Source organism: Pyrus communis, chromosome 17 (assembly GCF_963583255.1).
Source record: "Pyrus communis chromosome 17, drPyrComm1.1, whole genome shotgun sequence".
NCBI lineage: Eukaryota > Viridiplantae > Streptophyta > Magnoliopsida > Rosales > Rosaceae > Pyrus > Pyrus communis.
In genome coordinates, this window is record NC_084819.1 from 20,259,287 (window position 1) to 20,277,520 (window position 18,234).

Here is an 18,234-nt window from a genome sequence, read left to right on the forward strand (position 1 = left end):
CCGAGAAGAGACTTCGGCCATGCCCTCTGGGTCATTGCTCGAACCCAGGGAACTTAATGGCCGAGCCCAGTGCCTCAGACCGCTACGCAATTCACGCGGCCGATGGAGGTCATCTACATTTGATGGCCACGATGGCGGCCAGGAAATATAAACAACGCCCCTCGGCGCATAAAATTGCCGGTGAAATGAATGTTCGGGCACCTGACATTTAATGGTCTTAAAAACATGTATCAAAAGAGAATCAACACAAAAGAAGAAAGACTTACAAAGGCCGAAGAGACTTCCTGCGGAGGAATGGGGAGATCTGCATCCTGCGGATGAATCGGCGACTCGGCCGTGGCCTCAGGGTCGGCCATGGGTCTCTTGCCACGATCCGCCACTGGAGGAGTCGGTCGAGTGGCCGCCTCGACAACCGGAGAAGGACAGACGGGAGGAGAGCTGACTGGTCGACGACGGCGTTCCAGGGGGAACTCTTCGCTCTCGCTCTCGACATCCTGGACAAAAAGAGATTATTTTACGACCAAGAAACCTGAAGGAACAAGAGTAGAAGCAGAATTATACCTCCAAAACGACCGTTGGAGTCGGGGGTGTTTCGACAGGAGCAGCCGATTTCCCCATTTTGGGCGCCACGACCAGCTCTGAAGTATGAGCAGATGCGGGTGCGACGATTGGATCGGCCTGAGAGACGGCTGGAGGATTCGAGGTTGGAGGTGCCTGGGCAGCCGGCACAGATGGAGAGCCGGCAGAAGCGGGTGTCCCAGTAGTGTCACTGGGGACGACATGAATCTCCCGGTCGCCCTTCTTCGCCAATTTCTTGACGCGCTTAGAAGGACGAGGGGCCCCTTGGTGGGGGCCTTTGGCAGGGATCGACCGCTCGGTGACAAGGGTCCTCTTCATAGGCGCTTTCTTCGCCTTTGCCACCGCGGCGACCACCTCCACCGTCCTCGGCACGCGAACCCCTGAAAAGCGAAGTAATTAGCAACGAGGATCAGGTTGTAAAACAAAGGAGGAAAGAAGAACGAAAAGACTACCTTGGGTCGACTCCTTAGGCTGTGTCGAGGATGTTGACCTAGGACGGTCGCCGAAGATCTTCATCGCCAGATCTTCGGCCGGGGCGCCGAAGAAGTCGCCGGTGTACTCCTCCCACTAGTCCCCGAAGGTATCAGTTCCCAGAGATTCAGGGACCGCCGGCCGAATCCTGAATTTCCTGCACTTCTCTTGGAACTCCTGGTCGGACGTCTTACACTCCCTCTCAGAGGAACCGGTAAGACGCCCCCGACTTAGGAGTGACCGAGAAGCGAGCAGGGGGACGGGGCTGCCTTGAATATAGCCGAGCTGCCGGGCGACAAAATGGGGGTGGTAGACCTCCCAGCCAGCTCGGCGGGCATCGCAACCCAGTGGAAGGTCGCGTGCTAAAACAAACGACCCCCAGCGCTGACGAATGTCCGCATCCTCGGACGCGGCCCACGCGGCCGTAGGAAGCTTGAGCGAGGAAGGGTACTCCTGGCGCCGGCACACCAGGAACTCGTCATCCAAGAGGACATCTAGGCCGAGGAAGTGTTTGAAAACCTCATCGGCCCAGTGAGGTGGTGCCGGTCGAGATGCCAGTTGAAGACCGAGGGCGGCCGTTCGCTGGAAGGCAGGGACCTCCGGTCGAAGAGTAGAGAAGTAAACCTGCAACCAGAGTTGGAACACCCAGAGGGGTCCGTTCTGATGCGGGTCGATCTTACCAATGGTCGCCTCGGCCAGGCAACGGTAGAGATTGGCGAGTATGGCTGGACTGAGCGCCAGCAAGCGACCATTAGCCAGTGCCTGGGCCACCGGCATGTTCTCCACCAGGCATTTGTTCGACCGAGTACAACAAATGAATTTGTTGTACCAGTAGAAGAGGAAGGCCTCGTGCTCTCCCTTCCTAAGGCTTTCCTCGCCTCGGCCGGCGAAATGAAGAATGAGAGTGTTATAGTTGAAGAAGTTCTTGTGGAGCTTCTGAACTTCTTCCCTTGAGTGCTCCCGATCACCCCGGCTTAGCGTCTCGACAGCCCTTTCGTCGAATAGTGCCTTCAGGTCGAGAGGAGAAGGGTATCCGGAAAGGGCGGCGTCAATAGGAAGGCCGATCGAGGAAGTCCCAAGGATGGCCGAGACGTCGAGGATGGTGGGGCCGAGAGGGCTGAAAGGCAGGACCATGGTGTTGGTGGCCGAACACCATAAACTCAGGGCCGCCATGAGCAGCTCCTTATCCATGGCAATTTCCATGGTTGACAGAATAATGGCATCGTAGATGCCGAGAGCCTTCCACTCCTTGGAAAAGAAGGAGCTCATTCGGTCGACCCAGGCGGCCCAGGCCGTGGTGGTCGAGGGCCAAGCTCCTTGAGGACGAGCCAAGCACCATTTCGACCAGTCAAACCCTTGAAGAAGGGGGGTTAGACATTGCTCCTTGAGCAAGTTGGTGACAGACGACGGCACTGCGTCTTTGAAGAGGGGACCCAGAATCTGGTGGGTGGTGGCCATATCCTCTTGAAATCGCAGCGTCTTGACGGCACTGCGATCGATGAATGACTTGCACTTATTGATCTCATCGGAAAGCTTCGAAATAAAGGAGGCCATTTGCAGAAGGAAGAACTAAAAAATTGCAGAAGGTCTGGAAGGTTTGATTTGAGCAAACAAAGATGAGAAATTAGAGATTCTGGAGTTTCTGAGGGCGTAAGAGGCGAATGGCAGAAATGTGGGTATTTATAGGCTTTTCAGAATGAATATCAAACGTCTGGAATTCAAAAGCGCTGGTTCAGATTGGGGGGAAATGTAACCGGGAAAGTCTGCAATCATTTCGGATATTTTGGGAACCTGCAAAAATGGGATCGAGGAGTCGAAAATCCAGGACGCACGATGGCGTGTGGCGACAGGTTCAATGCATTTAATAAGGATGAGACGGTTCAATTAGTGCACGGTTTCGAGGCCCATGAGTGAAGCTTTTAAGAACGGCGGAGAATCGACACGTGGCCACGCGTTGGGGGCGACGAGGAAAGTGCAATCATGTCTCATAAATATGCAGGAATAATGGTCATTAAAGGAGTAAAGTTCAAAAAAGCAATAAATATCTTCGCTTCTTCAAGGTCGAGGCCCGACCAAGAGGTGACAGTCGGCGACCTCAGAAGCGAGGGGGCAATGTTTGGGCCCAAAATATCTTGGGCAGGCCGAGCAGTCATATGTGCTCGGCCCAAGGTAATAACAGATGCTATGGGCCGGATAATAAAACCCGGGCCAGCTGGCAGGGTCAGCCGAATCCTATCTCAAGAGGTCCAGATAAATAGGAAGGATTGAGGAAATCCTGGTGCGACCAGGATTCTCGACCAGCAAGAAATAAAGCCTCAAAGGGAGGAAGATTCAGAATCCCAGTGGGAGTAGGTTTGTTCGAACCAGAATCAAAATGGGACAAGGACTCCCAATCCAAATCAGAGGAGGTTTCAAGGAATGGGGTACTATAAATACACGAGATCATGCAACATTAGAGGGACCTTCAACTCAGCATACAATTGCCCTGCGCAAAACCTCTCAATCATCTTGATATTTTTTCCTTTCCTTTTTCCTGCCGACACACCTTCAGTTTGGATAAACAGCACTGTGGAAGCAACCGGCGAGCACCTTCAGTTTGGATAAACAGCACTGCTGCCGCAGAATCAGCCGACCAAGAAGCATCTTCAGTTTGGATAAACAGCACTGCATCGAGGTCGACCGATTATCTATCCAAGTCTCGGTCGAGGAAGGTTTTCGAACCTTTGTTGGCGGAGGTCACCTTACTAAGCTTTCTCGGCATAGTTAGGTGTTACGAATTGCATTGCTCGGCGTACTGGTCGCCGAGTGGTTTTATGATTGGATACTCACAGGTGAGTTTCAGGGTTCGGCATTCCGACGGCCGAACTACGTTTACCATCAAGACATATATCACGTTCGAGTACCTGTGCCCATACACCTTGGTCTCGATTCGACGTGCTTATACTCTCACGAATATAATCACAGTGACCGAATCGGGCTCGGACGATTTGTGAACTCCGCAGAATTAGCAGCCTTGTCTTCAAGCTGTAGAACCCAGAGACCGAGGGTGTTCCTTCCTCGGTCGCAATCGCAAGTTAAAGAAGTCAGCAACGCGCTCAAAGCTACATCAACAAATTTTACTCCTCGGCCAGGCTCGGCCGACGAGTTGGCACGCCCCGCATTCGACCGAAGGACGTAGTTAGCTTATTAGTTACTCGGCCTGCGCGCCACGTAGGTTTTGTAATTTTTAGGTTCAACAGGTGCCAACTAAAGTTTGAATCTTCGGACAAAAACAGACACAAAACCAATAAGCTTCTTGTCCTAGACCAGTTCAATTCCTAGTCCAAATACCAAATTCCGAAGTCACCTCTTCTCTCTCCCCCTCTCCCTATCTCTATCTCTAAAATGTCGGACGGAGCTTTGACGGTCCTCGACGGCAGCCACCTGAGAGGCGTCGACCTCACCATGCTGGATGCTGACGCCAGCCTAACGGGAGCTCAGGTCCTCGACCTCGCCGTCTCCAAAGCCTCTTCCTCCCTCTTCGGCCTCTCGCTGCCTCAGAGCCTCAAGTCCTCTGCTTTGAGTCGCATCAGCCTCCAAGACGACGACGCTTTCCGAAACGCGGCGCTCGATCGCGCGCAGGCTCTGAAGGTGATCGGCGAGTACATCACGGCGATCGCCGATGAATTGAAAGGTGCTATATTTAACTTGCATAAGCACAATTGTTAATGTTAATTACATATACATTGTGTGATGAATTGTGGTATAATCCGAAAACGAGGTTCCGATGAAGTTTTAAGGATGTCTTGTGTGATTCAGGATCTAAGAAAGTGAGGATCGGTAATTGATGTAGTACTTAAACGAGTTTGAAGAAATTAAGGTGTAATTTTAGTATGAATAATTACTGTTTGACTTTGAACCTGTTTGGTAGCTAGAAATGTCGGAAATGTCGACATGAAAAATACAAAAAAAATACATTTTTCTTGTTGGTTTTGTCTTCGGTCTCTCCGATACATATGACTTGTTCTTTCTTGCTGACAATATGAGAATCAGTTGTTTTGAATCTTTGATATGTTGAACTTTTTCGGGCCGAAATGGAATAAGAGGTTTGAACTTTGAAGTACTTAAATGATGGATTGAAAGGTCGAACTTGGTTGTTTAATTTAACGTATTGAAAGGTCGAAAATGCTTGAAAGGTCGAAAATGCTTGGCAAGAACAGAAGTTGGTTTAGGAGAATTTTGATTGTATGATGTAGGACGTCGGAGAGTTTTATGATTTAATGATTAGTTGATGCTTATTGCGTGTGCTCAAATTTTGTCATCACTCTTCAGATGATCCACTTGTCATATCTGTCTTGGACGGATACAATCTTCGACTGTTTTTAGAGGACGAGGATGATTTTGCAATGTTGGCGGAGAATCTGTTCACTGATCTGGATGTAGAAGATAAAGGAAAGATCAACAAGAATGAGATCGGGAATGCACTTGCTCAAATGGGAGTTGAGATGGGTGTTCCTCCCGTTTCAGGTTTATCTCGATTTCATTGCTTTGGTTGTTAATTCTATGATTATATAAATGTACATATAGTTGCGCTATCTGCAACTGAATTAAGGATTCTGCACAGAAATTAAATTAAACTAAGCCTGAAGTACCTTGACTGTATTCGTATTTTCGTTTTGCAAATCAAGAATTTCTACAAGTTTCACTTACAATGATTTAGTGTTTTCACATTATTCGTTTGTGCAAATTTTAAGTGATTCTAACAACTAACAGCCATTCGTGTGAACCTAGGTTTGTGGGATATTATTTCTACATTCAAATGCATGATCTTTTGCTCACATGCTTTGTTCTATACATATGGGACCAATCACATGGATTCTCATCTTCCGTTCTTTCTTATATTGCATCGCTTATCAAATCGAGTGTCTTAGTTTTTATAGAGTTGATAATTTACGAGGTGCAATTTAACAGAATTTCCTCCTTTAAATGATATCTTGACAAAACACGAAGCTGATGGGGACGAAGAATTTGGCCAAGCACAATTTGCTCAGCTACTCCAGCCGGTCCTGCAGGAACTAGCCGAGGCCCTGGCCAAAAAGCATGTTGTTTCTATCCAGAGCATCAAGATCGTCAATGGCTCTAAGCTAAAAAAGGTAGTTCCTTTTCCCCATTATTTTACACAGTACCCTCTTGTTATCTAGAGAACTAAAAGAAATGTGCTTAAAATTGGTAACCAGGTTGACCTAAAATTTCAAATAGTTCGGATAATGCTAATCCACCTCGAGTCAAACACTTCGGGTCTTTTTTTTATTTCGAAAGTTCCAGGGCTTTAGTCTTTTGTTGGCACAAGCCTAAATTTATGTTGTATCGATTATCTCAATGATGCATCTAATAAACTGCCGAAAACTATGCAGCTTTTGGCTGATGAGAAGCAATTGAACAATGTCGTTGAGAAGATAAAGCAAGAAGAGCACCATGGGAAGGACGGATTGGGGGATGCAGATAAAATTAGGAGTTTTCTTGAGAAAAATGGGCAAGAGTTGGGTGTGCCGCCGTACGAACCCGAGGCAGTTGCTCTTTTGTACGATGCAGTGTTTGCTGATCTAAACGCAGACAAGAGTGCTCCAGAAGTAGGCCAAGACAAATTTGGAACTCTTGTCAAGGAGATACTCGAGGAATTCGCAGATCAGCTAGAAGCGAGTCCTGTTTTTTGTGATGCTTGATCATCGAGTCTCAACTCGCAGAGCGTCTTGTTTGTGCAGATAACTCGTTTATTCACGTGTTTTCGAATCCATACAACCAAAATACGAACGAATTTACAGTTTGTAATTGATAGCATGGTTGGTTTAAGGTGAATATCGCTACTTTGAGCCTTTTTGAGTGACTCAATAACTACATTATAGAGTATACAAAACAGAAAACAAGGATCTGATACAGATTGCTTTCGAGTTTCACCGCATTGTGTTCTTATTGTTTGGCATCGGATATCGACATGGAAACGATTCTCGTGCTAGCAATTCACGGACGTTGTTCGGTTCGGTTTGGTTTAAGGTTCAAACTGGTAGCATTATCTTACCAAATGGATTCATTTGGTGACCGGTTTGGTTCAGTAAAATAATGTCAAAGTGTAAATAGTAGAATGAATATGGTCGTTTTCTTACACACCAAACTAAATCAAATCAATCTAACTACGGTTCTGTTCAATTCGATTCAAAACTACACCTCTAACGTTAAAAAACAAAACAAAATTGTTCGAATTGATCAAGTGCAAATATTGAACCAAATTATTCGAATCAGTTTTTATTTTTTCGTTTTTATCTCTCATATTTCGCTATCTTTTTCATTACATGACTTGCAAGTGAAAGATAAAAATCTTCTTTAATATCAAAATACTTTTGACGTAGAGTACTTGTGAAACACCACACATGATGCACAATTTTACACGTGACCGACCGAGACCGCTGCCGATGGAAAGGGCAGAGCCGCATGTGAAGAATGGCCAACATGTGATTGATGTGTGTCCCAAAATCCTTGGTGGATTTGGTCGAGCCAATTGCTAGCTACAAGCCTACAAGTCATTGTCCATAGACATTACAAACAGGAAAATGTCTTACGTGAAACGAATTCATCGTTATACGACGTTTTAATTCAATAATTTATTATTACGTGTAAATATTTTTTTACATATTTAGTGTTGGATTTAGAATTTGAACCTTGAGGGATCCAGTATTAAATATCTAAGTTTTTTAGATAAAAACAAAATGCAAAAAACACAAACAAAAAATCAATATATTCACTAAGACATTTATGAACTTATTATTATCAACCAAATCATGTTGCGTCCATACCGTATGCAAAGCAAAAATATCCGTAGACAGAAAGATGGGAATGGAGAAAACATGTAGTTGGTTTTTGGACAAGCTGAGCATCCACGTATACGACATGGGATCCCCTTGTTTTGCTGGTGAGTCTTTAACAGTAACAAATCTGCCACATTAGTGTCCAAAGTTTCCAGCCACGGACTCCACCGTCACCATCCTTAAGGTATTGTTTGGTGTAGACAGGACGGAACAGAATAAATTAGGATTTATTTTATGATTTGGATAGTGTAAATATTGAAAAAGATAAGGAATATTTTTGTCTTAAAATTTTATAATTTTGTGTTCCACGGGGTGGAATCCAGGGGGAGGTGGAACAGAAATTTAACCAAATTTTGCTCCGTGTGACAGCCCGACCCACTATCTTTAGCGCACCAAACAAAGTAAAACATAGAGAAACAACCATTACCATATTCTTCCCATGCCCTTCTGTTTGTGTGGTCACGGTTAAGCCACGTTAACATTTTATATTCATATTACTTTTTGTTTTATTATTTGTATAAAAAATTAATATAAAATGTTGACGCGGCTTAACTGTGACTACACATCACATCATGAGAGCATAGGAAGAGTATGAAAATAGGAGGGCAGACAATCCTCCTCCCTATCCCACTGCATTATGTCTCATCCCATGTATCAAACGGTACCAAAAACCCCTCCCGTCCGTCAACACCATTATTATCTTTCACCATCTACAAGTTGCCAAATTTGAAATGATTGAATTGATATAATTCCTTATGCTTCAAAGAATTTAATAAGTACATATCTTGTATTCTTGTTCTGGAAATTGAATAAATTAACTACGGATCGATGAAACATAAACATGCAGGGTAGAGCAGAAAGAAGAGGAGAGTGCAAAAATCACTTCCCTATAATATGTATTCAAGTTTTGAGCTTGATTGAGACGCGCAACGTTTTTACAACAACGATAAATACTTGGCTATCCCTGGTGATATATCCTTCTTTTTCTATACTTCTCATTATGAGAGAGGAATGTATCTTTGATTGTATGCAAAAAGTAGAGGCATACATTATAATAATATAATGGTTGGAGCCACCAAAAAGATGAAGCTCCAAATCTTGAGAGATTTTTCAGTATGCCGAGAATACGGCCCGATTCATCAAGTTTCATAATACAAGTAGTTGGATAATTGAAGAAAAAACCTCCTAACCACTTGTATTGTGATACTTGGTGTACCAAGCCATGTTTCCGACTTCCAGCAACTTTGTTAGTTGTAAATAACAAGAAGACAGCAACAAGAAGCATAAACCCTTACCAAATCTTGAAAAGCAATATCCTTTGAATACTCTTGGAAAGGAAAGGGGTTACGAATTACAGGCAGAAACAAGCAGAAGTAAAGCTACCAAAGATCAATTTTTGCAAACATAGAACAGCATAATTCAGACAAGAATATTGCAGATGGCACGCTGGTTGAAAGCGGCCGGTCTCAACATCCGGGAAAGATCACGGTATTGAACCCGAAACAAAATCTTATTCAGGAAATAGAGTACAACACATGAACCGAAAAATGATTCAGAAGGGGAAACAAAATATAAAGGCACTTCTAAGGTAGAAGATTTAATCTAACAAACTAGATTTACAATGTAAAGGGGAATAAAAGCTTCCCTGCTTATTGTCCATGCACATAGATACGCGCGGCAATATCATAACCAGACCTGTTGAATACTATATGTTTCCAGTGCAGTTTCAAGGCTGTTCCGAACACTTCATTCTTTACCATCAGCAGCACGCAGCGAACCAAGTTGAACTGGGGCTTGGGTACCGACAACCTTAGATGAGCCATACACCGAGAGGTCAGCACCTTGTGCCTTCTCTTTCTCAATCTGTTCCTTGATCCAGAAGTATGTAATTCTCAGACCATCCTACACAAATAAAAAGAAAATCTTTGTTCGCATTATGCTGTAAACAGGGAGCAAACACAAAACCGACACCAATAACCCCCGACTTTAAAGAAACTTGGCGGTATTAAGAAACTGCAGAATGGGTACTCTCATGCTGTTTACCTTCAACCTCATGGTAGGCGCCCAGCCAAGTTTCTCTTTGATCAGCGTGTTGTCCGAGTTACGACCACGGACACCCTCTGGCCCAGGAATGTGCTGGATAGGCAGCTTCTTGTCCTCAAAGCTAAGAACCATCTCAGCCATCTCATTCATGCTAACCATCTCATCGCTTCCAATATTCACTGGCTCGCGGAAATCTGACTTCGTCAACCTAAATCATAAAGGAGAAGACATAAATTACAACTTTTAAAGGGGTTTCATGTGAAACACAACATATACCTAATGATTTTGGGCCCAAGAAAAACAAATAATGGAAGTTTTTGTACAAGGGCCACATTAATCTACCATACAATGTTGTAAGGTTCTGCAGAAATGAATCGAACACATGATAAAAAGATATTTCAACAATGTAATATATTCATTTGTCTTCATATCTATCACTCTCATACAATTACTCGCAGAAAATGCCCTCATAACACCTTCAGCAAGAACTGACAATATAATGCAAAGATTCAAAACCAAATCCTTCAAGGTTTAAGTTCTATGCTGACTTTATCATAATCAACCGAACTTGACTCCACAAAGCTTTGTAAAAACAGAAGAAAAAAAATAAAATTGACAACAACATCTAAGAAATTCAAGTATTTTGAATCTTAAAACCTCAAAAGAAGTGTTTTCCGCTAGAAAAGTTATGGAACAAAAAAGAAGTAATAATAATAAGGTTCTTACCGAAGAACACCTTCTACACATTCATCAATAAAAGTGAAGGATCGGGTCTGAAGTCCATCTCCCCACATCTCAAACTTATCAGTGGCAGTGAGAGCCTTTCTGCAAAAAGCAGCAGGAGCCTTCTCCCTTCCACCTATATAACAGATACAAGGAAGCAACAAAATTAGGCCAAAAAGCAATAAGACCATGGAAACAAGTCAGCTATCATTGCAATTCAAGTCACCTTTCCAGGTTCCGAAAGGACCATAAATGTTATGGAACCTTCCAATACGGCACTCAATTCCGAAGTCCTTGGTGTAGTGCTTGCACAATTCCTCAGTTGCAAGCTTCTCCAAGCCATAAGCATCTTGAGGCTACAAACAAAGGTATGAAGGGTAAATTCATTTAACACGATCAGTACTAGAGTTGAAAATCATAACCGTAAAGTTACATACCTCTGCAGGCCAAGCATCAGACTCCTTCAGGCTCACATTGGTTTCCAGCTGCTTAAATTCAGGATAAATACAAGCACTTGAAGCATAGAAAAACCTGCAGAAATCCAAATAACAGATAGAGAATTTGAGTATATCTTTAAAGCATTTTGGAGATGAGATCCAAAATTTCGAACTCAAACAATAGTTACAATATGAATTCATACATCTCAGTCAAAATACGAATTTCAACCAAGGATGAAATGTACCAAGTTTAGGACAACAAACCTCTTCACATCATTGATCCGAGAAGCTTCGACCATGTTGAAGCTAATCATGGTATTATTATAAAAGATGACGGAATGGTTGGACTGAATGAAGCCCATTCCGCCCATATCAGCTGCGAGGTTGAACACATGGTCAACATTCTTAGTAACCTTCAAGCAATTATCCATGACCCTGAGGTCAGCAAGATGGAATTCATGGCAGAACATATCTTCAGTCATGTGCTCATTCTTCTTCCAGTCAGAAGCAATGATGTAATGACCCTCATTCTTCAATCTACGGGCAATGTGGGAGGCGATAAAGCCACCTGCCCCGGTGATGGAAATTCGGAGCTTTTCGGAAGGCCAATAAGGCTCCCTCTCGAGGTTCTCATAGGTGTACGCACCATACTTAGTTTCACCAGCACTTCCCATTCTGAAAGATTATACACATAGGAAAAAGATTACCACTTTCGCACTACAATTTACCTCCATGAAAACAACAAAACCCAAAAGTGCAAATAGGAACACTAACCGACAGAACTGCTACTTAATATCATATTCAGAACTATCTAATTAAAATCCATATCCAGTGAGTAGATATTGCATATAAATTAAAAAATGAAGAAAATTTAACACCCCCCCCCCCCAAAAAATTTTAGCAAATTGGGAAAAGAGTAAAGTAATTTAACCAGTACCTACAGAAACAAAATTAGCATCAAAATCTCTATAAATTAACATGTAAAAAAAAGTATAACCAGCAGGATTATTATTGACCATTTCAGAACCAACCCGAATGAAAACATCATCAAATTACATGGAAAAACAAATATATCTTCAAGATTTTGCTAAAATCAAGTACCTATCTCTCAGTGTATAAAAAGGAATGAAATTTTAGCATACAACCCTGCCACACAACCTACCAAAATACCAAGAATTCAAGCAAACAAAAAGAACGGTGTTATGAACAAGTTTAACAACCACAACAGCCACTGTACAAACAATTGAAAACAAACCCATCAAATGTTACAACCCAGAAGACCCATCAAACGTTAAAACTATTGGAACGAGCATGGGAGAGAAAGAGGAGAGAGAAGAGGGTAAGTGAGAGAAACCCAGAAAACCCAGTTGGGAATTTTACCTGGACAGAGCAAAGTTTGAAGCTTTGAAGCTTCGAAAAGTTGGGAATGAGAGAATGAGAGGCAAAATGTTGGGTTCAGAGGAGATGGAAGGGGATAATGATATGGGAATTGGCCTCTCAGCCTGTAAAGCTCTGCTGCTATATATAGGATACTGAAACACGGCAAACAATAGAACCCCTCTTGCTTACCAGTTTGCGGTTTGACCGTAAATAATTGAGAAAAGAGAATTCTACTCCAATGCGGATTCAGGTGAAAGGAGGGGAATGCTTCGATGGGCCCACCACAATCAAAAGGAGAAAGTTCCTAGAAACTAGGAAGATGACTGAAAGTGAAAACCCTTTTTTCTGTTGGGGTCCAAATGAAATTACTCGGAAGGTCCTCTCATGTTGGCACCTTTCCATGTTTTCTTTGGGTTACTAACATCGTTTTAAAAATTTTGGTCTAGCACTGTTTATGTCCTGCTTAGCATTGTTTAGGTCCCGCTTAAGTGCTAGACGACTGATTCTGTCCCGATTCATCTATAGGCGTTTAAAAATTAAAAATGGCGCATAAACCTGCTTAGGTGAATACTTAGTCAGTCTAGACCTACTAGATCGCAACTCTAACTTAGACAGAAAATATATAACTTTTATTTTGAATTTTATTTTTCAATAAATTGTAATAGATTGGTTAAGCACTTGAATGAATACTCATTATATGCTTGTTTTCCATGATTTCAATATGTTCTAATACTTTATAATCAATATATCATTCTACTTTTGCAATTTATGTGTCCGAACATAATTATATATATATAATTTTTTTTTAAGTATAAGTAGACATTAATATTTATATGTTATTAAAAAATTAAAAAATCCGCCTAGGCCGTTTGGTGAAATTATTTTTGTGTTTTAAAAGCACTTGTAGTGGTTTTCTTCTGAATTTACTTGTATTTTTACTAAGAATTGAATTTTGAAGTACTTTTACTAAAAACATTATCAATAATTTTAAAAACGCTTTCAGCAAGTTTAAATGCACTTCACAACTAGTCTCATAAGTAAGTACTATCCAAAGTGTCTTATTATGTTCTAAGATTCCCTTTATAATTTTTAAAAAATGTTTGTGGTAAGTTTTGGCCCTAAGATTGGAGTATATTCCCTCCCTATAGAGAAAAAAAAGGGTTTAAATCCGGAGCGCAGCGTGAATCAGGTGACATCCCTCTTGATGATTCTGTCCTAGTTATGAACCCAAGTTCTCTTCAAATGGCCCTTGAATTTCTGGGCTTTTTTTGTGGATCTCGGGTTAAAGAGTGGGCCGTTTTGGGCTTACATAACCACACGACTTTAAAGAAACTATGAGCTCGTTGGGCTTACATTATTAGCCTGTAACTCATAAACATATAATAAAAAATAAAAAAATTGGATATCTGATCCCAACCAGAAATCGCACGAAATAAAAAAACTTTAATGAAAAATTTCCGACACTATTTATTTTAATGAAAAAATATATTTTTATATTAAAAAATTAATCATAATACTATTTATTTTATTATTATTATTAACGCATGAAGTTTTCATACTCTTTTACTTAATTTTCTAACAAAATTAATCACCGGAAAGAGGATATTTGAGACCGCGAAGCTGAATCGGAAGCTGAGATTCAAACCAACCTAGAGGTTTGCTAATTCCCCATTTGATTTGATACGTCGTCGTTTTATACCCTATATCCATCAAAGTTTCTGTTTTATTTTTCTGCTGTAATCTGATGAATCGGATTGCTGTGTGTGTGAATTTGGTCTTAATTTAATTTTAATTTTTGCTCTCTCGTCTGAACCCAGGTTCTTCTTCCTCCTCCTTGTTCTGCCCTCCTCCTTCTATTTTTCTTGCAATTTTCTTTCAATTGATTGGATCTAATTATTGTTTTTCTCTCTAATTTTGCAATTGATTATATAATTTTTCAATTGCTAAAGAACCCATCTGCCACCTTTGGGTCATATCCTTCAGAACCCTTCTACTTTTGCTGCGTTGCTGATTTTGTAGCTGAAGAAAGAGAAGGATTGGGGAAAAAAGATGAGAATTTGGAAGCTGGGTTTTTCTGGGTTTCTTGCTGCCGCCTTTGTGGTGGGGTTTGGTTCGGGGGAGCCGGCCCGCACTGAGAGAATTTCAGATAGGAGACGGAAAGACTTTTTTTTCGATTTGCATGATTTGATTGTTCTTGGGTTTTTGCCATTTTTCAGTTTCGAATTTCATTTTGCTATCTTTAACTGCTACCTGGGTTTTGATCAATTGGAGTTTCGGTTTTGATTGATGGGGTGTTCGAGGTTTGGTATCTTTTGGAACTGCCATCTAAATTTGATGTTCAATTGGATATGTGCTATCTTTTGCGTTGGTATTTTTTGTCAACTTGGGTATGTTCGATTGGATATGTGATATTTGCGATCTAAATCATCAAATTTTCTCTTAAAAATAATAGTATTAATTTCTATAAATAATATGGTCATTAGTCCGATACTGCACCAAACGCCCGACTGATTTAGTAAGTACCATCAAATGACTTTTCAATGTGGTTGATGTCATTTTTCTTCTTTCTTGCTGTAGTCAGTCTTATTAAAATGGCCGGCAGAGCTCATATCCCCAATAAGAGTTCAGCCCTCATTGCCATGATTGCTGATGAGGTATGGATACTCAATTTTTTGGGTTGAATCTGTTCAGGCATTTTTTATTTGTCTTCCTGATGTGATGATTGTTATCATGTAGGACACTGTAACTGGATTTTTGCTGGCTGGAGTGGGCAACGTTGACTTGCGAAGAAAGACGAATTATCTCATTGTTGATTCAAGTACGTTATGACTTTTATGCGCGAGTGTTGGAACTGCATTTATACTGGTCATCTGTTTCTATATATTTGTATGCAGATAGGTTTGCAGATGGACCAAAATGCCAATCCTCGTATCTGATTAGTAACCTATGAGTCGGATATTTTTGCCGTCTAATCCTGTGGGTAAATGAAAGGGGGCGTTGGGCAAGGGGAAGGAAATCACAAACTTAGAGGAAATGAAATCTATGTAAAAGAAAAAAAAGTCTATATCTTTTCGGTTGAGAAATTACTATGTTGTAAGTAGTATATCCAAGTATAATATTACATTTTGGTCAGCTTATGTATTTCTGGTTTTCTTCTCAGAAACAACAGTGAAACAAATTGAAGATGCATTCAAAGACTTTACGACAAAGGATGACATTGCAATTGTCTTGATCAGCCAATATGTAAGTTCTTTCTCATACTTAAACGTTCTTCAGCTGTTATGAACACGACTTTTCTGGTCCATAAGGCAATATCCTTGGTGCTCGAGCGGTTGCCAAAACTTTTTATGTAATGCAAATGTTTGCATTTTTCCTAAATCCGAAGTTGGTTCAAGATTATTTCACAGGGAAATGACTGTCTTCTTCTCTTACCAGGTTGCAAACATGATAAGGTTTCTAGTCGATAGCTACAATAAGCCGGTTCCAGCTATTTTGGAAATCCCTTCCAAGGATCATCCTTATGACCCTGCACACGACTCGGTTCTTTCACGAGTGAAGTACCTCTTCAACACCGAATCTGTGGCATCAGGAAGGCGGTGATCATCAAGTTTTTCGATATGTTTTACCCGAGAGGTTGCGGAAAATAAGTGTTGCTTTCGATATCATGTATGTTTCTGCCATTTTGTTCACACCAAGTTCTGTGCTCCTCACTGACTGTTGGTTGGTATGTCTTTGTATTTAGATTCCTTTGGTGCCTAAAACCTTATCTATAAAATACCAATTCAAGTTTAAGTGTGTCATTTTATTTTCCTTGTAATTATCACCATCTAAAAGGACAAGTCCATTATTTATATAAGTTTTCGTTTTTGGGGATTTTTCACATGGTAGTCGTCGATAACATCACATTTTAGAGAAAAACGTTTCAAACTCAATACTTCAGAGAAAAATCCTACATCCTGTTGATACAGTAGGTGGGGATTAGAAAGCAAATTATACTTCTCCCAACTTACATATGCCAATGATGCAAGTAATTACACCTTTCCTTATCGTGTAGAAGGTTCAAACGCGCGACATTACATGATTGGTTAAGATGTTCTATTTTAGCATGTGTATCTCAGCATCAGGTAGGTTTTGCAGGATCTCAAGCACTCTTGATAAGATTTAGCTAACATGGAAAGGTTAAGATGAAAGCAACTCACATAAAACGAATTTGTCGTCGCATAATGTTCGAATCAACAATATATTAAATAAGTGTTGAATGCGTTCCATGTAAATCGTAATGGAAGAGCTTTTGTTTAAAATAAACAAATTGATCATTGAATGGATAAGATTGAAGGAAAACCAAACTAATTTAATCCAAATCCAAATCATCAAAGAGATATTCAACGAGCCACCACCCATTCTCACATTATTTTCTTTGGAAAGATATCAAATCTTCGAATTTCTCCTTCCAATGCTTAGGGATTAAGTGATTTAGACCTTTAAAACTTGATTCAACGGCTAAAATGAAGGTGAAGTGATCCGACCCTTTATAATTTTTAACCGTTAAATCAAATTTTAAAAGTTTGAATAGCTTTAAAACGAGAGATCTGAAGATGATCACTTTTTCTTTTCTTTCACCTTGGCCTCATAAAATACCAACATACAAAGGAGGCATCGATTAATAATTATTTATTTAACATTTTTCTGGCCACCAAGCTCAAAAGCACAACTCTTTTATTAATTAATTAATTATTTTATATATATTTGGGACCCATAAATTAATGGTGGTGCTAAGCACAAAGAGAGAGAGAAACATGGGACTTTCTATTTTTATTTCCTTTTGAGTGCCTTAGAAGAGATATAATTTATTGGACCCCACAAATATAGTGGGCCCACCAAAATGTGTGGGGCCAGTTCAGTGTCTATCCACAAATGGAGAGCAGCCGCAACGCATCATTGTCCATCCAATTGAAACTCAAAACGTGGCTTCGTTTGCAGTCTTTTCGTTTCTCTCGTTGTTTGTTTTCGTTTTGAGATTTGAATCCGGATCCAAATAATGGGAATCCTAAGATCCTCATATCTTAATCATTTATCGTACATTATGCGATATGAAATTATTTAAATTTTTTTATATTAAAATTAAATACAAATAAGATCTGATTAAACTGGTTGCATAATGTACGATGAACAACTAAGATGTAGAGATTTTTAAGATCCCCACAAAGTGAATTTGGAGAGGATCCACTTCCTTTGTCTTGAATGTGGAAGGGAGAAGAAGTCATATCTTTCTATCAACATGTATGAGAAATCAACCCCCGAACAAACTCTTAATCGAGAATTTTTTTAGCATGTCGAAGATACAGTCCGATATATTAATTGTGTTGCGATACTTGGTTTGCCAAGTTACGTTTCTAGTGCACAGAAAGATCTCTCCTCTTAAACGTTAGGTATTTTAACTCAATCACGTATTGTTATGTAAGAAAAACAAAATGTATTTAATGGGATTTAAGAAAAGGGTTTGTTTCCGGTTGGACTTGGAACGTCACAAAAAGTCTTCTCTTCTTATCAACATATGTGAAAAATGAGCCGTTTGGTGGGGAGAATTGAAAGTTCCCTTGTAAGAAAAGAAAAGAAATCAAGGCAAAATATGGTGCGTAATATGAAAGAAGGGAAAGTGAGAGCATTTTTTTCAACACAAATCAACTTGATTGAAATTAATATTAGTTTTTCTAATTAGACGATGATCTAAACGCATATATGAAGAAATTAAAGTAGAAGAA

At 40.7% G+C, this 18,234-nt stretch overlaps 3 protein-coding genes across 6 annotated transcripts; 2 read left to right on the plus strand and 1 right to left on the minus strand.

Moving 5' to 3' along the window:
* The first annotated feature begins 4,378 nt into the window (after window positions 1-4,378).
* Window positions 4,379-7,179, plus strand: LOC137723713 (uncharacterized). The gene is made up of 4 exons (XM_068462908.1): window positions 4,379-4,723; window positions 5,362-5,556; window positions 6,001-6,182; window positions 6,444-7,179. Exons 1-4 carry the CDS (start codon window positions 4,435-4,437, stop codon window positions 6,750-6,752), a joined length of 975 nt encoding a protein of 324 aa, XP_068319009.1. The 5' UTR covers window positions 4,379-4,434; the 3' UTR covers window positions 6,753-7,179.
* A 2,195-nt stretch (window positions 7,180-9,374) lies between these two features.
* Window positions 9,375-12,624, minus strand: LOC137722388 (GDP-mannose 3,5-epimerase 2). Its single transcript, XM_068461379.1, has 7 exons — window positions 12,473-12,624; window positions 11,357-11,767; window positions 11,093-11,186; window positions 10,882-11,011; window positions 10,659-10,791; window positions 9,933-10,140; window positions 9,375-9,791 (listed from the first exon to the last, which is right to left on the minus strand). The coding sequence occupies exons 2-7, from the start codon at window positions 11,764-11,766 to the stop codon at window positions 9,636-9,638; spliced, it is 1,131 nt and encodes a 376-aa protein (XP_068317480.1). The 5' UTR covers window position 11,767; window positions 12,473-12,624; the 3' UTR covers window positions 9,375-9,635.
* Window positions 12,625-14,039: 1,415 nt separating this feature from the next.
* LOC137722919 (V-type proton ATPase subunit F-like) lies at window positions 14,040-16,343 on the plus strand. 4 transcript variants are annotated; one of them, XM_068462039.1, is made up of 5 exons: window positions 14,040-14,127; window positions 15,050-15,126; window positions 15,209-15,290; window positions 15,633-15,715; window positions 15,908-16,343. In XM_068462039.1, the coding sequence occupies exons 2-5, from the start codon at window positions 15,064-15,066 to the stop codon at window positions 16,070-16,072; spliced, it is 393 nt and encodes a 130-aa protein (XP_068318140.1). In that variant the 5' UTR covers window positions 14,040-14,127; window positions 15,050-15,063; the 3' UTR covers window positions 16,073-16,343. The 4 variants fall into 4 exon arrangements, with proteins under 4 accessions (XP_068318140.1, XP_068318141.1, XP_068318142.1 ...); XM_068462040.1 differs by having other exon boundaries at window positions 14,041-14,127; window positions 15,054-15,126; XM_068462041.1 differs by lacking the exon at window positions 14,040-14,127 and adding an exon at window positions 14,215-14,289.
* The last annotated feature ends 1,891 nt before the right edge of the window (window positions 16,344-18,234 follow it).

Excerpts from the sequence above, each read along its gene's own strand:
- LOC137723713 (XM_068462908.1), top strand. The coding sequence starts at position 4,435 with ATGTCGGACGGAGCTTTGACGGTCCTCGACGGCAGCCACCTGAGAGGC. Across the intron at positions 4,724-5,361 it reads GATCGCCGATGAATTGAAAG|ATGATCCACTTGTCATATCT; the intron begins GTGCTATATTTA and ends ATCACTCTTCAG. Across the intron at positions 6,183-6,443 it reads ATGGCTCTAAGCTAAAAAAG|CTTTTGGCTGATGAGAAGCA; the intron begins GTAGTTCCTTTT and ends AAAACTATGCAG.
- LOC137722388 (XM_068461379.1), bottom strand. The coding sequence starts at position 11,766 with ATGGGAAGTGCTGGTGAAACTAAGTATGGTGCGTACACCTATGAGAAC. Across the intron at positions 11,012-11,092 it reads CTGATGCTTGGCCTGCAGAG|CCTCAAGATGCTTATGGCTT; the intron begins GTATGTAACTTT and ends CTTTGTTTGTAG. Across the intron at positions 9,792-9,932 it reads CGCCTACCATGAGGTTGAAG|GATGGTCTGAGAATTACATA; the intron begins GTAAACAGCATG and ends TTATTTGTGTAG.
- LOC137722919 (XM_068462039.1), top strand. The coding sequence starts at position 15,064 with ATGGCCGGCAGAGCTCATATCCCCAATAAGAGTTCAGCCCTCATTGCC. Across the intron at positions 15,127-15,208 it reads TTGCCATGATTGCTGATGAG|GACACTGTAACTGGATTTTT; the intron begins GTATGGATACTC and ends GTTATCATGTAG. Across the intron at positions 15,716-15,907 it reads TTGTCTTGATCAGCCAATAT|GTTGCAAACATGATAAGGTT; the intron begins GTAAGTTCTTTC and ends TTCTCTTACCAG.